This window comes from Microcebus murinus, chromosome 12 (genome assembly GCF_040939455.1).
Source record: "Microcebus murinus isolate Inina chromosome 12, M.murinus_Inina_mat1.0, whole genome shotgun sequence".
Lineage (NCBI taxonomy): Eukaryota > Metazoa > Chordata > Mammalia > Primates > Cheirogaleidae > Microcebus > Microcebus murinus.
This window is the reverse complement of record NC_134115.1, coordinates 8,046,361-8,060,597: the sequence shown is the minus strand read 5'-3', so window position 1 is coordinate 8,060,597 and position 14,237 is coordinate 8,046,361. Positions and strand designations below refer to the sequence as shown.

The 14,237-nt window shown below is 36.5% G+C and overlaps 1 protein-coding gene across 1 annotated transcript in view; it reads left to right on the top strand.

The window, feature by feature from the left end:
* Positions 1-14,237, top strand: part of LOC105881341 (contactin-associated protein-like 3) — a 201,165-nt gene that overhangs the window by 19,053 nt on the left and 167,875 nt on the right. The window contains exon 2 of the mRNA XM_020289234.2: positions 2,387-2,497. Within this exon, the coding sequence (XP_020144823.2) occupies positions 2,387-2,497 (111 nt within the window). The remainder of the gene's footprint in view (positions 1-2,386; positions 2,498-14,237) is intronic.

Sequence of the window (14,237 nt, the reverse complement as noted above, 5' to 3'; positions counted from 1 at the left end):
ACTCTCCTGCCTTCCCCTCTTCTTGGTTTCTCGTGTCCTTTATATCACTTTGTGCCAGTGCGTACCCATCTACCAGCTCCCACTTATTAGCAAGAACATATGGTGCTTGGTTTTCCATTCCTGAGATACTTCACTTAGGATAATGTTCTACACTTCCACAAAGTGGGCGGAAGACATGAACAGAAGTTTTTTGAAAGAAGATGGACAAATGGCCAACAAACATGAAAAAATGCTCAACATTACTAATCATCATGGAAATGCAAATTAAACCACACTGATGTATCAATTTACCCTTGTAAGAATGCCCATTATAAAAAAGTCAAAAAACAATATATGCTAGTGTGGCTACAGAGAGAAAGGAATGCTTATACACTATTGATGGGACTGCAAATAAGTACAACCCCTATGGAAAACAATACGGAGATTCCTCAAAGAAATACATGTAGACCTACCTTTCAACCCAGCAATCCCGTTACTGGGTGTCGGCCCAGAAGAAATGGAGTCATTTTATCAAAAAGACACCTGTACACGAATGTTTATTGTGGCACAATTTCACAATTGCAAAGATGTGGAATCAACCCAAGTGTCCTTCAATTCATGAGTACATAAAGAAGATGGGGCAAATATGGATACTATGGAGTACTACTCAGCCATAAAAATGAATAAAATAATGTAATTTGCAGCAATGTGGAGGGGTGCTTCTCTGTATGTGTTAAAATCACAAGTCCCAGTGTCTGACTTACTTATATAAATATAACATTGTCACCGCTAGGGAATATATAGAAAAATGTTTCTGTATCAAATACTTTGAATATTCTACAGAGCAGTGAAATACTGTTCTCACTATTTTAGGATAAATGCTTCACAATGTGTTATTTTTTTCTGTTGTGATATCTTAAGGACATGTCACTATCTTAATGGCAATTCATGCTTTCAGAAAAGCTGCTGTAATTCTAATATTTCTTTATGAAATCATATTCACTCAGGCTAATTATAATCAATGAATTGCCATTTTATTGTCCCCAGTGTCATGTACTCAAGGTAACAAATCAGCGGGAGAGCCCGGACTACCTCTTATATCTGTCTCATTGAACATAGTTGACATTTTGATAAGTCATGGCAATCTAGTTAGTTCTACATGCTTTCTTTCCTTCTGTGAACTTAACAAGTTTCTCACAAGGAAAAAAAGTATACAAAATATCCGGTTCAGAATATTCTAATGATATGTTCAAAGTATAGCCTCCTTCTTTCACAAAAATATCCTGCTATATGACAGAAAACATATGTTTAAAATTAATAGATGAATAATCATGCTAGAAAATTAGAAGAGGTAGCTTTCTTATTTGTAGGTATTTGGAATGCCTACAAATAAAATGATTAAAAGATTGAACTGAAGGATGCAGAAATAACCTTTGAATGACTTCTGTTACACATGGGGTTACCCATGGTTACACACAGGACAAGAGTAACCCAAGGTGGGAATGGTTCCAGTGTCTCCCCAAGTTTGGAGATGGTGGATACCAGGAGCAGGTGGGACCTGAGGGTCCTCCTTGCCTGATAACAAGTAAGGTAGTCTGGCTCAAACACTCCTTAACCCCCAGCAATCTTAGACCGGAACTCAAGAAACAGAAGATGACCACAAGGTGAGAGTGACGTGCCGGGGTCTCTGGGTTGAAAGGGCAAGCACTTCCCTGCAAGGCTGGAGATACCAGGGGAAAAGGAGGAGCCCCATCTCCTGCAGGCAGGCATCCCCAGCGACTCCTCTGCACAGGTCTGCAGGGTGGGTTTACTAGTTCTCCACTGCAGGTGTTGCCTTTCCTGGGCCCTGGTTTCACACAGGTAACTGAGCTGAACACCTAGCACAGACTCCAGCTGTGTTGTCCCCTCAGGTTCTGTGCAGGGACACTGAGGATTTCTAGCCACAATTAAGGTTTGGGCACAGAATTTATACTGCCTCTGTGTGTGTGTGTGTGTGTGTGTGTGTGTGTGTGTGTGTGTGTGTACTCAAAGAAACTAAGCATCAAATTTAATTTAAAGTAGTCTTGGATTGGTGGTATACCTAGACACCTCGCAGAATTGAGAAAATGTGGGACATTAGGGACTTGTGAAGGCTAATGAACCTGTTTTATGTCTTCATTATGGTGGAGGTTATATAACTGTATACATTTGTCAAAGCTAATAGAACTGTATATTTTTTTAAAAGATTGAATAAATTATCAGGAATTTTACTCTATGAATTATACTGCAGTGCAAATATTAAAATTGTTTAAAAATTAAAAGAGGAGTAATGCTTGCCCTAGGTCCCAATATATATATTTTTAGAGCTATTATTTCCCCCAAGCTGCAAAGTGTGTGCTAACCACGTCCTGGTGTTCCTCCCGGGCAGGTGACTGTGATGCCCCGCTGGTGTCCGCGTTGCCTCCCTCGTCTTTCAGCAGCTCCTCGGAGCTGTCCAGCAGCCACGGCCCTGGGTTTGCAAGGCTGAATCGAAGAGATGGTGAGTCTGTTTTTTCCTCATATGGCTCCTTGGTGACTCTCATTGGCTTTTCATTTAACAAAGTAATTATAATGGATTGATGCTTTGCAGAAGGAAATAAAATTCCAAATAAGCATATTTATTCACATTTGAAACTTTGAGGCTGTATTTGACATGAATACATTGATCACTCTGGCTCCTTGGTCCTGCTGGGCTTCTCCTGGTCCAGCCCTCCTGGGCCTTGGAACGAGCCCCACCTGCCTTTGACAGTGTTCGAATTCTCTATATATGCGTTGCAGCATGTAAGTATGTATTGAAGGCCTTAGAATGAGCCATGTCCTTTTGTTTACCTTGCATTCTTTTCTCCTACCACAAGTATACATTGTGTTGTCCTAGGTTATTTAATTACCCTTCTTGGACAAGAAAATTGGCAAAATAAAGAAGTATTTTAAAACGATTTTTATTAGGTTATAACTACAACTCTTAGTTTATTTTTCATTATGGCTGACTTTAGCATCCACCGTAGAGAAATAAACATGTAATGGTTTATTCATGCTCCACTGTGAATATTCCATTTATATTTGTAAGCATATCTCATGAGGAGTGATTCTTTTACATATGCTTAAACAGAAGTGTAGAGAATTGAATGTTATCTTGCTGTGTAAATAAGAGGGAACTTTAAATATCATGTAAATAGTGACAATGCATCAGTCTGCCTTTTTTTCAAACAAAAACTGATGTAAAACTTCTTTGAATAAAGTCTTAGAAAATTGGATTTACACTATTAACAAAAAATATCTGTAGCATACATGAAAAAGATGAAAAAAGTGCATACTATGAATATACTTTCGTATTTCCTTATTGCCTTCTTTCTTGTGCTGTTCTTGCTTTTTCTTCCCTTTTGTGTTCCTTGGTGTTTTTAATATCTGAGCACATTAGTGCATTGCACACTGGGGCCAAATAAACACATTCTGGACTTTGTTACAGGCAATACGGTAATCAAAAATGAATAGCTTAACTTTTCATTCTGCTCAACATATATTTAAGTCTGTTATTTCATTCATTGCTGATATTTGGTTCTGGGTTTTTTTTTTTTACTTTTATATTCCTGCAGAACCTAAGTGGGTGGTCATTATCACTGAAACAGTGGTTGAGACTGGGCACAGGGGTAAAGGAAAACAAGAGTAAACTCAAGCCTTAGCTCTTCTAGATGTGAAATCCTATTTTGTTTATTTCTTTAATTTCAAAATATTAAGGGAGTATCATTGTTTTTATTACATGGATAGCTTCTGTAGTGCTTAAGTCATGTGCCCATTACCCAAATAGTGTTCATTGTACCTGTTAGGTATTTTTTCCCTCTTCCTTTCTCCCCTGCTCCATGCCAACTTGCTTGATTTCCACTGACTTTTACTTCCCTTTGAGCATGTGTGCCCATTGGTTAGTTCCATTTTTCAGAAAGTACATGTGATGTTTGTTTTTCCATTCTTGAAATACTTCACTTAGGAGAATGGTCTCCAGTTCCATCCAAATTGCTGAAAAGGCATTAATTTCATCCCTTTTATGGCTGAGTAGTACTCCATGGTATGTATGTATGTGTGTGTGTATATATATATATATATATATACACACACACATATATGTGTATATATACACATATATGTGTATATACACACACACACACACACCACGTTTTGTTAATCCATTCATGAATTGATGGGCAATGGGGTTGATTCTCAATCTTTGCAATTGTTAATTGTGCTGCTATAAACATTTGAGTGCAGGTGTCTTCTTGATAAAATGACTTCTTTTCCTTTGGGTAGATACCCAGTAGCGGGATTGCTGGGTCGAATGGTAGGTCTACTTTATTTCTTTGAGGAATCTTCATACTGTTTTCCATAGAGGTTGTACTAATTTGCAATCCCACCAACAATGTGTAAGCATTCCTTTCTCTCTGCATCCATGCCAGCATCTATTGTTTTTTGACTTTTTGATAATGGGCATTCTTACAGGGGTAAGTTGATACATCATTGTGGTTTTAATTTGAATTTCCCTGATTATTAGTGACATTGAGCATTTTTTATGTGTTTTTGGCTATTTGTCTATCTTATTTCAAAAAACTTCTGTTCATGTCTTTTGCCCACTTTTTAATGGGGGGGTGTTTGTTTTTTTCTTGCTGATTTGTTTGAGTTCTTCATGGTTTCTGGATATTAGTCCTTTATCAGATATGTAGTTTGTGAATATTTTCTCCCATTCTATAGATTTGTCAGTTTGCTCTGTTTATTATTTCCTTAGCTCTGCAGAAGCTTTTTAATTTAATTTAACCCTTTTATTTATTTTTGTTGTTGCTGTAATTGCCTTTGCGGTCTTCTATATAAATTCTTTCCCTAGGCCAATGTCTATAAGAGTTTTTCCAACAGTTTTTGAATTCTTATAGTTTCATGCCTTAGGTTTAAGCTTTTTATCCACCATAAGTTGATTTTTGTGAGAGGGGAAAGGTATGGATCCTGTTTCATTCTTCTGCAGGTGGCTATCCAATTTTCCCAGTGCCATTTATTGGATAGTGCTTCTTTCCCTAGTTTCTGTTGTTGTCTGCTTTGTCAAAGATCAATCAGCTGTGTGTAGATGGTTTTATATATGGGTTCTCTGTTCTGTTCCATTGGTCTCTGACTCTATTTTTGTACCAGTACTGTGTTGTTTTGGTAACTATAGCCTTGCCGTATAGTCTGAATTCTGGTAATGTGATGCCTCCAGATTTGTTCTTTTTGCTTAAGACTACTGTGGCTATTCAGGCTCCTTCCTGGTTCCAAATGAAGTGTAGAATTATTTTTTTCTAGATCTATGAAATGTGATGTTGGTATTTTGATGGGGATTGCATTGAATCTGTAAATCACTTTGGGTAGAATAAACATTTGAACAATGTTAATTCTACTGATCCATGAACATTATATATTTTTTCCATCTGTTTGAGTCATCTGCAATTCTTTGCTCAGTGTTTCATAGTTCAACTGGTAGAGATCTTTCACACCCTTGGTTAAGTATATTCCTAAGTATTTTATTTTCTTTATATTATGGGTGGGATTGAGTCTTTGATTTGATCCTCAGCTTGATTATTATTGGTGTATAGAAATGCTACTGATTTGTGCACATTGAAAGAAGAGCTGTTACCCATATTGCAGAAATTATTCCATAACATCAAGGAGGGAATCTTCCCCAGATCATTCTATGAAGCCAATATCACCTTGATAACAAAGCCAGAAAAGGACACAGCGAAAACAGAAGACTACAGACAATATCCCTTATGAATATAGATGCAAAAGTCCTTACCAGGTTGCTTCTACATCTTTGCTATTGTGAATAATGCTGCAATAAACATGGGAGTGCTGGAACAAAGAGTATACTTATTTCCTTTTCTTTAGATAAATACTTAGTAGTGGGACTGCTGGATCCTATGGTAGTTTTATTTTAGTTTTTTGAATAATCTCCATACTGTTTTCCATAATGACTGTACTAATTTACTTTCCCATCAGCAGTGTATGAGTCCCCTTTCCTCTGTATCCTCACCAGCATCTGTTATTTTTTGTCTTCTTAATAGTAGCCATTCTAACTGGGGTGAGATGATATCTCATTGTGGTTTTGACTTGCAACTGAGTAAGAAAGTGCTGGATAAATGTCTGATAATGAGTGATGTTGAGCATTTTTTCATATAAGTCTTGGCCATTTGTATGTCTTCTTTTGGAAATTGCATATCCATGTCCTTTGTCTACTTTTTAATAGGATTATTTATTTTTTTGGTGTTGAGTTTTTCAAGTTCCTTGTGTATTCTGGATATTAGTCCCTTATTGGAGGAATAGTTTGCAGATATTTTCTCCCATTCAATAGGTGTCTCTTCATTCTGTTGGTTGTTTCCTTTGCTGTGCAGAAGCGTTTTAATTTAATGTAGTCCCATTTGTCTATTTTTGTTTCTGCCTCATTTCTTCTCCAGTTATTTTGGGAAAGAATCATGTAATCATCGTTTGGGAAAAGAAGAATGCAGGGAGCCTGGAGGCAGGAATACACACTGCATGCAACAAAGCCGAGAGCCTGGATTGACACGCCCTTCATGTCTTGTCAGTGATTTGCCCAGGTTTCAGGCTGTCTGTGTGGCTCCACAGAACAAAGAAGGGGTAGCAGAGATGCCAGCTTCTCTTGCAAAACAGCATGTGGCCTTCCCAGAACGGATGTGCACTTTCTCTTTATTATTTCTCTTTATCTTCATTCTCCTTATTATTAGCACAAATAATTATCTCAACAGAAAAAAATTGCAATCTGTGCCTGATTTTCCTGAAAACACTGTATCAATTTACCTGTATTTAGTAAATATAAAAACATAGTTGGTGGTTTTTCAGTAAGTACAGAAAACGTATTTGGCACGTTTTATTTTTCATGCAATGTGCATAAATATTTTAGTTATCTTTTTGATGTAATAAACCTACAGAGGATAGATTTCAGTGTCAGTAACACATTAGTTTCTCTTCTTTGAAGAAGTGAGTATGCTGCGCGTGCACACAAACACACACAAAAAAATGGTCAAAAGTTGCTTTTATAAAATCCAAGGATCAGTTTGTTACACCAGCACTTATACTCCATGAAGACTATAGTATATGAATACAAAATATTATCTATTAATGTTGGGTGATTTGTGAAAAAAATCTTATAGTTATCATGCCCTTTCTTTCTCTCATCCTCAATCAGATGCCAAATTCTGTGTATTCTTTCTTTAAAATATTTCATGCTTATAATCCTTTTGTTTCGCTTCCATGGATCTTCCCCCCACCCCAGTTCAATCCCTTCATGTTTCATTTAGATTATCTTAATAGCCCCATGATTGATCTTCAACTTGTGAAGCTTTCCTTAATTAAGTAAATCCCTAGCAAAGTCTTCAATTAATCTTCTTTAAAGCACTGCTCTATTCTTGTCATGTGCTCACTCGATAAATCTCAGGCACTACCCCCTTGCATAAAGCAGTTCTCGAACTGCTGTTCCTGAGCCTCTGAATGTTCCCTCATAATTAAGCAGGTGGTTTACTGAATTTAGAAGAAAAGGAAATATGTATTTCACAAAATCAAAAAGTAAGATCAATTATAATTTAGCCAATACTTAATTAAAAGGATATAGTCTCAGTGAATGCATTTTTATGTTTTTGAGTGTGAAATTAATTTTTGTGAATTTGCACTTAGCTGTTAATACTAGATTTCACTAAGTTCCTGATTTATGGAAGTGAATCAATGACTCTAAATGGTTCTTTGAGGCATAGAGACAAAGATAATAACAAATATAAATTTCAGAATCTAGGATAGAAAACAGTATTAGTGATCACAACTCAAATACAAATATAAAAAGCACCTTTATTAACCTGGGAGAAAGGCCTCTCTGGGTGCGATACTTTTACCCAGACAACTGAACGAGAAAGCGCAGGATGGATATTTGAAAATAGGCTTTCCTGGACCAGTGATCCACTCATCCCTACTTCCCACTGCCTGCTATGCACGTGCCCCTGATGGGAGCATGATGGATGTTGTCGACTTTGTCAATTGACCTTTGAACAAAACTTAGGTAATCTTATATTTTCTGGAATAAGCACAGGATAATGTTTTCCAGTGTGAAGTTGGTGAATTTTATGAACAAAAGAGACAAGATATCGGAACCACACAACCATCATTCAAAGTGGTGCACCTTACACCAAAAACTTCTATGACTCTCTGTTATAGACTAGAGACTGATAAAACCCATCATAAAGTTAATATTTTTCTTGGAGGGATAAGTAGAACGAACTATTGGCAAATTTGTTTAACATTTATTTGCTCTAGTCATCCCTGAAAACGAGGGTGGTAAAAATATTAATACCTGAACATGTAAGGATGAATCATTCTGTGAGTCCTGGTGCAAGTCAACTGGAAACTCAAAATGGAAGTTTCTGTACTAAGGGATGGAGGGATGTGACATTTAAAATAAAATTAATAACGTCCTTCATGGCACTGATGATTGCTATAAAGACCGTTTCCATGCCTGGGATGATGCATTCAATCAATGTAAATGACTTTTGGTTCCAAGGTCACTGAATTTTTTCACTGGTGCCCTTAGACCTCAGTCTCTGCTCCTAACTCAGGTTGTCATAAACCTCCCTGTGTAGAGAAAAGGAGATCATTGCAGAGGTGTGGATGAAGGCAGCAAATCCTCAATTGCAAAGTCCCAAAGCATCTCCTGGGTCTGAGATAGAAAAATTTGAAAGGGAACTGAGCAGACTGAAGATATGTTAATTTTTCTGCTATTCCAAAAGTAGGAAAACTCAACAGGGTTGAACTTTAGAATGGATGATGAGGTAGGCTCTTCCCTGAAGTTCTGCCCTCAAGTTGAGTCCTGAAGGTGGTGGCTTAATGGAAGTCTCCACTGAAGTTTGGAGATCTAAGCATGTCCCCCCGAGTGTAGAGTGGAGAGGAGACAGCCAGCCCGATGATGATATGGCACATTCGGACAGTGGCAGGACAGGACACATTGTGGTAGCTCCAAGTGGCAAATGAAGACAGGCCAAGTTACCCAAGGGCACCTTGAGATACCAAAGGCAGGTGAGGAAGGCCATGATGCCACAAGAGGTCAATCAGAGGGAAGAGAAAGAAGCACGAAAAAGTTGTGGAGAGGACTGTCTTGCTGGGGATGGGAGGATTTGGTTCGGTCAGCTGCAGGTCACCAGCCCAGAGAACAGACTGGAGCTGACCTTCTGTCAGGGCCTGAATACACTCTCCTGCCAGCCCTGCCAGGGCAACTTCCAAAGCTGGCTGAGCCCAGTGTTAACCCTGGGGAGGGAGGGAAGGTCGAAGAACACCTGAAGGAATTTTGCACTGACTGTGACAACTGTAGACATGAATCGACAGCTTATCCCTGAACTGGACTGAGACCCCTGTTGTGAATAGTTTCAGTCTCTATATGAGCCAGAATTGGAAGCTCCCATTAGGAAGCTTTCTGGGTTATGCAAAAAAAAATTATGTTTTTCCTCATAAGTCTATGATTGAAAAATTTATACCTGCAGAATGATTCCAGTGGATTTGTTCAAGTGGTTTATGTCAGGGATGTATTAAATATCTTCAATAGCTTGAATTTATCACTTCTACACCAAAATATTATGATGTTGAGAGTGATTTAATTTTCTTTAAAAGATTGAAAAAGATTAAAATGCTTGCACCAAGAGTTTTACATTTTGTCCACATTTGTACTTACTAAAGTACATGAAAGATGTGCATTAAAGCTCCTTTGCCACTTTCTCCCAAGGTAAAGCAGCCAGATTTGCAGATTTTGTCTGTGGCATGCTGGTCAAAGCAATGTTTGTCTGCTGAATGTAAGATGGCTCTATATCTTTTGAATATTCAGAATTATCTGACAAAGCCACTGGTGCCATTCCTATTGACCTGTAACTATACACGAAGATCTTTCTACTTAGAGATATAAAGGGTAAGGAAATTAATAAACTACAATCCATCATTGAGCTTGGGATGCATGGTTAGCATGTGTTTGCAAATACTAATTTCTCTCTCACTACTATGAGTAAATTATTAATATCTCTCCTAATTTTTGTGAAACATTGCTTCATTTTTAAGGTTAAAACTGTGGTTGATATTCTTTCCAAGTTTCTAAAATTGTTGATCCACATATAGGCTGAACACACATTAAGTTAAATTTGAGCATTCATTCTCCTTACCTTTGTGCAAGGGACCCTATGTAATCTGGCTCCACCCTGCCCCTTCCTCTGAAGAACCACTGCTCCCTTCTTGTCCTCTTGGTGCTCATTAATCTGACTTGTTTTCTTCCACTATCATGTATTTATTGCAATCCTCCAGCAGAACTAACTCACACTTCAGCTTTTTAAAATTCTACTTTAGGACATGGGTGAAATGCTTCCTATTTCCTAATCACTCCAATCATCAAAGATCTCACCATCTAAACAGGAACTGGCATTCCTCTTATGATTAGTGATGTTGAACATTTTTCATATATCTGTTGGCCATTTGTATGTTTTCCTTTGAGGAATGTCTATTCAAGTTCTTTGCCCATTTTGTAATAGAGTTACTTATTTTCTTGTTATTGAGTAGTTTGGATTCCTCATATATTTCAGATATTAGCCCCTTATCTGATAAATGATTTGCAAATATTTTCTCCCAGTCTGTGGGTTGTTTTTTCACTCTATTGATTGTTTCCTTTGTTTTTTAGTTTGATGCAATTCCATTAGTTTAATTTTGCTTTTGTTGTCTGTGCTTTTGAGGTCATATCCAATAAATCAGTCCTCAGACAAATATCAAGGAGTTTTTCCCTTATGTTTTCTTCTAGTAGTTTTATTTTCAGGCCTTACATTTAAATCTTTAACCTATTTTGAGATGGTTCTTGTATAAGTGGTAAAATAAAGATCCATTTTCATTCTTCTGTATGAGGGCATCCAGTTTTCCCAATACCATTTATTGAAAAGACTATCCTTTCCCTATTGTATGTTTGAAGCATTTTTATTGAAAGTCAATTAACTATAGATGTGTGGGTTTTTTTCTGGGTGCTCTATCCTATTACATTGGTTAATGTGTCTGTTTTTATGCCAACACCATGATGTTTTGATTACTATAGGTTTATAATATATTTCAAAATCCTGTAGAGTAATGCCTCCACCTTTGTTCTTTTTGGTCACGATTGCTTTGGCTGTTTGAGGTCTTTTGTGGTTCCATATGGATGTTAGGACTGTCTTTTCCATTTCTGGAAGAATGACATTAGAATTTTGATAGGCATTACACTGAATCTGTAGATCATTTTGGACAGTATGGTCATTTTCACAGTATTAATTTTTCTAATCCATGATCATGAGATATCTTTCCATTTATTTGTATCATTTTCAATTTCTTTCATCAATGATTTATAGTTTTCAGTATATGAATGTTTCACTTCATTGGTTAAATTTACTCCCAAGTATTTTATATTTTTGATGCTATCGTAAATGGGATTGATTCTTTTCTTAATTTCCTTTTCAGGCAGTTTGCTATTAGTGTATAGAAACACTACTGATTTTTCTAAGTTGATTTTCTGTCTAGCAACTTTACTGAATTTCTTTATCCATTCTAACAGTTTGTTGGTGGAGTCTTGAGGATTTTCCACAAATAAGATCATGTGGTCAGCAAATAAAGATAATTTCACTTTATTCTTTTCTATTTGTATGTCTTTTATTGCTTTTCTTTACCTGATTGTTCTTGCTGATTAAAACCACAATGAGATATCACCTAATATCTGTCAGATTGGCTATTTATTAAAACGACAAACACCCCAATAAGTGCTGGTGAAGATGTGGAGAAAAGGACCCTTGTACATTGTTTGTGGTACTGTAAATCAGAACATCCATTTTGGAAAACTGTGCAGCGGTTTTTCCAAAAACTAAAACTGCAATTACCATATGATCCAGCAATCCCACTACTGGGTATACACCTGAAAGAATTGAAACAGGTACGCCAAAGAGATGCCTGCCCTCCTATGTTTCTTGCAGCATTATTTGCAACAGCCAAGATACGGAAACAACCCAAGTGTCCATCAACAGAAGAATGGATTACAAAATGTGGTATATAGTCACAATGAAATACAATTCAGCTTTAAAAAACCAGGAAATACTGTCATTTGCAACAACATGGGTTAACCTGGAGGACTTTGTGTTAAGGGAAATAAGTCAGACACAGAGAGACAAATACTGTATTATCTCATTTACATGTGGAATCTAAAAAAAGCTTGACTCTTGGAAGTAAGGAGTAGAATGGTGATTGCCAAAGGCAAAATTCTGAAAGAGCTTCTTTAATTAGGCTCTGACAGTCCATGGGGGGTTCAAGTGATATGTAATTAGTTTACAGGGACTGAATACCCTTATAGTTTCATTTAAATTGCCTACCACTCTGTCAATAGCATGACATTAGCAACTCAAAAACAAAATTGACAGAAAAACTCTAAGAATATGATTAATGCATTTCTAACTCTCTATCATTGACAATTATTCAATTAAAAAAAGCCAGGAAAACATGATAAACAGTCTTATTATGCAGTGGCTGTATCAGTGTTAACTTCTATATTAGAAATGCAACGTGTTTTTTGTGCATTTTAATTAATTTTATAAGAGGTCCTAATCAGCTGCTGAGTAGTTTTAAAATTGCTGCCATAATTGTCAACCTGGAGAGGTCTTCACTGTTCTATTTGCACTTCACTGAAAATTACAGTCCGCTTTTATACCTAATTTTATACCTTATGTTTTGTAGAATGTCACTATTTGGGATTATTCCTTCTAGTGGAATTCATAGGTGTGTTTTCTATTTAAAACTGGATGACCCAAGTGCATTCTCATAATCCCGTTTGATTTTTACATGTCCGTGTATGGAGCAGTCTGCCTTTGGTTCAGATTGAACAATGTAAAATGGGGACGAAGGCTGTGATTGTGCTGATAATTCCTCACATACCATAGTTTTAGCTTTTAAAAATTTTAAGTGTGATTTAGCACAGACGCTGCCTAAGTCAGATCTTTGATATCATGGAGCTAAAAATTTTTTGTTAATTTTAGAAAGTTTTGTTGTATTTAGAAAGTTGAGCTTTATGGCGTTTTTAGATAACATGGTTTTTCTTCCATGTACCTTTCTATTTAATTTTTGCAGTGCTCAAAGTTACTGAGTTCGCAAAATTTTTATTAAGGATTAGAAATTCCCTGAATACTATAATTTCCATGAAGAATTTCATGTGTACTGTCTTATCACTGCCTCTTTCCTGTTACAGGAAAGCTATAAGAAGATATTCGGTAGTTAATTTAGATTGCTTACAAAAGTAGTTTTTAACTCTTGTGTAATGTTTCATAAACCAGAATAAGGAATTTCATGATTTAAGGTATTAATATATATGAAATTGAATTCATCTATGGTTCAGTCATGTTAAAGATGTAGATAAAGTTATGTAAAGTACATTTTAGAAAAGGGGTTGCAATAAGAGGAGGACCGAGGTCCTTGAAGCATTGTGGGAAGGACAGCTCAGGGAAGCAGGAGGAGAGTGAGGAGATCTCAGGCCCAGAGCCAAAGAAGAAGGACCCAGGTCGCAGCGTCTGCACGGGACTGCTGACCTTTCCCCACCCCCACAATTCTCCTCAGTCTTACTGTCAGATGTCTCAATGAGGTAGAGGCATATTGAAAACAGAGAGTAATTATTTATAACACAACAAAAATTAAAAGTTCTTGAAAGCATTATCAGTCAAAAATATGATTTTATTACTCCCAATATATATGAATAATAGTTGAAATCTCTTCCCATTTCCTGTAGAAATTCCTGATTTTAAGTCTGAATATGTATGCAATCCATTCCACTCTAATATCCAACAGCTCTCTTATCTCTGTATGCAAAGAAACACAAAGGGATGAAAAGTTAATCACAATTGTATGATTGATTTTGCATATGTAATTTAGCAAAATTGCTATATGTTAATATGTTCAATAAAGTATGTAAATAACACTATGTATGCATATATATACACACACACACACACATATATATGCCAGTTGCAGAAAAATTGGTGCTATTTAATAAAATATAAAGTTCTTAAAATTTGGGTTTGACTATTAAATCTAACTATGTTGTCCTTAACTTTACGTTGATATTTCCTAGAATTTCAAATTGTTAAATCTTTCTACAAAACCAAGATTCCTAAAATGTGATGGTGTATTTCATACCAAAAAAAAAGGCA